General features: G+C 41.2%; 1 protein-coding gene across 1 annotated transcript; it reads left to right on the forward strand.

Annotated features, from left to right (window-relative positions):
- The first annotated feature begins 713 nt into the window (after positions 1 to 713).
- LOC110496043 (prostate stem cell antigen) lies at positions 714 to 3054 on the forward strand. Its single transcript, XM_021571683.2, has 3 exons — positions 714 to 1145; positions 1477 to 1596; positions 2446 to 3054. Exons 1-3 carry the CDS (start codon positions 1094 to 1096, stop codon positions 2655 to 2657), a joined length of 384 nt encoding a protein of 127 aa, XP_021427358.1. The 5' UTR covers positions 714 to 1093; the 3' UTR covers positions 2658 to 3054.
- Positions 3055 to 3592: the final 538 nt, after the last annotated feature.

Below are 3592 nucleotides of genomic sequence, written 5' to 3' on the forward strand. Positions count from 1 at the left end.
CTTCCGATAGCAAAACATTTTCCAAAGGAAAACTAAAAAACAAGCAGTTCTTATTGGACAAGTTCATGTAGTGCCTCCCTGTTTCACACTGTTTTCTCACATTTTGTGCTTAATGAACGTGACCCTAGCCTATCTAATATTTATCCACAGTGGAGTGGGTTTCAGGAAGGCTGGCTGTACATGGTGTGTTTAATGACTGGTAAACAATTTATCCGGCCTTAGCCCACCCCTATCACAAGACTCCTGTCACTTGACTATCCTCCCTGCTCACCTCACGGCACTCATTAGGGAGTTATGGATAACGCAGTTACTTCCTCTCTCAGTCTGTCTGTCTGTCTCTTAGTTACTCTTTTTCTTTCTTAGTCATTCCCTGTCTGTCTGTCTGTCTCTTTATTATCTCATGCATAAATTGAATGCTAAAGCTTCTCAGCAAGAAATACTCTTGTGTAAAATGCATAATGCTATATTGCAGGTTTCACATACAGTGCATCCCCTCCACTCTTTTTACTGTGCCTTCTGTATCCACATCTGTGGGTGTAGACTTCATTATGGACATGATGTATAACTTCCCTTGCTATTTTTGATTCAGTACAATATAAATCACCACCACATTTAGTTGTTTTCTTAAAGGAAGGACCTCTGTAAATCCCCCTTTTAGACAGATTTTGACAAATTATACTGGGAGCGTGTGTTAGCACACCACACGGTTACCATCCAAATTCAATTAGGAGAGTTTTGGGTGGAGACCTTGACTCCCAATGTGTCTGGTTGGTCAGAAATAAAGAGGACCAGACATGGGGAGGTAGATTGAGGGAATTTACAACTGACCATTTGAGGACAATACAACTGACATCTGGTCACTTATTGCGTTATCAGAGAGGGAAATATCACAGTAGGAAAATACATGTAGTTGACTGGGAGAGAAAGACTGAGAGTTGGATGGATTTGATACTGACTTGGAAGGAAGGCAAGGGAAATTCAATTTGGGAGTAGAGCGAGGCTGAAGATATTAGGCAGGGGCGTTGACCAAAACAACAGAAGAGTTTGTAATATCTTCCAAAGTGCCAAAGGATCAACTTCTAGGACTTCTGCGATGTCTCATCCACAACTGTTTCTTCTTTTCCTGTGCTGTCTTCCTCTGGCAGGTATGTAAGAAAAGGAGGATCATGCCTAGGAATACTCAATTCAATATGACAAAGTATTTTTGTTTAACAAGGACAATTGTCTTTTTAGATTCGACCCATATCGCGATAGCAGGAGATAATAAGATACATTAGCCAGTCAGCCAAAAAGTTCAGAAGAAAAGCAATACCTCTAGTGCTGAGTTGTCTTTTTTCCCTCCACCTTAAGTACAATGTTAGTGTTATACCCCCATTAGTATGATACCCCCATTAGTATGTTATACCCCCATTAGTATGATGTATATCTTATAATTGATACATAATCTTAATGTATGTTGGTCCCCTTCCTTCTTAGCACCTCTGTGTTGTTACACATGTGTGTTTCCTGCCATCTCTCCCATGGACTGCCTCAAGTTCCCCCAGGAGTGTCCTGCTGGACAGCGCTGCCTAGCTAGCACTGCAGTGGGGACGCGAGGTGAGTGCAGACTGTGGGTGTTTGTGTGTGTATATACATTCTTGCATGCGTGTGCGTGTGTGGGCATTGGGGACAGTATTGGGTTTCTGGTGGAGGTGGCATGACATATTGTGTTAATGACAAATACAATGAAGCCTATGTTCCCTGATTGTGCGTTGGATTGAATAACAAACTTGAGTGGCACTACAATTGTGTTGTGTCAACTGAAGTTGAAGAGTTAAGTGTGGGAGATATTTTATGGTCCACTATGCCTGCCTAGACTTGCCTTTCTACTAGGTATTCAAAAGACTAGCTAAAAATGCTAACTGTCACCACTATCTCTCGTTAGCTCCCTAATTCCTGTGATGCCAGGAAATGATCTAAAAAAAAAATAGCCCGTGCGCTCAGTGGGTGGGATACAGGATTCTGTGTGCCTCTTAGGATATGAGGAGGATAAGAGGAAACGGAATGCTCTGAAAACACAGACAGTGTCTTTCTTGTTAAAGAGTTTTTGTAACATAACTCAATGGAGGTCAGTAATTTGCAGTGGTTGAATGTATTGTGTTTAACACCTTTCTAAATGCAGAGCTGTTGTGGCCTATCCGCTGGCTCCTGGTGGGCCAATTGTTTTAGCCTCTTAGGACGACAGTAATACGTCACAATGCCTGTCAGTCTAGCATTTACACTGTCATCTCCTCTTGCCTCTATTTCAGTCAGTGCACTGACGAATAGGCCTACACGTACTGAAGTGAAATAAAGTATACTGTACTGTATGGATCCAACTCCAAGTCTGGGTTAACTGACTTAGTAGTGCTAAACTCATTCTGTGTTTTGAGTACTATTGGTATTACCCCTCTCTCCCATCTGTAGGCTCCCTGCGTCTGGTCCTGTATGAGAAGAGCTGTGCCATTCCCTCCCAATGTGGTCTGTCTGGGGAGAAACATACTGCAGGCCTGAACTTCACCTACCACAACAACTGCTGTGACACTGACCTGTGCAACGGGGCTATGGCCCATGCTGCCCCCATCTGGAGGGGAGGTGCACTGTGCATCCTGCCTATTCTCTCTCTCATACAGGGCTGATATACTGATTTATTGCATGTTATATGAAAATGCACAATCATACAATAACATGCACAACCTATATATGTCATGGCGTGAATCCCACTAACCAAAACAATCTTAGTATAGACATACACAGTGTGACAAACTGACAGTGCCTCGTTTACATGAGCTGCTTACAGACAATAGACACACACACACACACACACACACACACACACACATATCACACTATTTTAATGACAACGTAACTAGAGACAAAACATAATGTTGATGAAAATGGTACTTTGTTAAGAACCTTTGTTTAAATATGGGTTAGCTTTCTAATGTTTAGACTTTTCAACTGTGCTATATTTAACATTACCTTGTTGGAAAATTACTGGCAGCAATTAATAAACAGACAAACAAAACAAAACAATTGTGTTTTTAATGTCGATCTCTTTATGTGAATTAAGAAATGACTGTGTCTTTTCAGGGTGATTGAAACATACAAAAGAAGTTAAAAAGAAATGTCAGTCTCATACTAAGTTGATTGACATCCTCTGTAGAGATCTAATGAAATGTCATTGATTCAATGTCCACAACGTGATCTTGGTTAAATGCAACTGCCATTGATTGAAATGGAAGGTGAAGATAAGGGAGGAAATATGTCGAAGAAAGAATACATTAAAAGTAGGAAATAAAAAATAATAAAAATATATATATATGTTTTCAAATGACGATGCGTTTGAGTAGGAGGAAAGACAACATTAAAGAAGAATAGGACTGCGTTCCTGCACACGGTTCCAACAACATCCTCAAGACACCACGGTGGTAGGCCTGATCAGTGACAATGACGAGTCAGTCTACAGGAAGGTAAAGCACCTGGCTGCATGGTACGCTGACAACAACCTGGCCCTCAATGCAAAGAAAACCAAGGAGCTCATTGTGGATTACAGGAAGTCTAAAAGCTGCAG

Source organism: Oncorhynchus mykiss, chromosome 18, assembly GCF_013265735.2.
Source record: "Oncorhynchus mykiss isolate Arlee chromosome 18, USDA_OmykA_1.1, whole genome shotgun sequence".
Lineage (NCBI taxonomy): Eukaryota > Metazoa > Chordata > Actinopteri > Salmoniformes > Salmonidae > Oncorhynchus > Oncorhynchus mykiss.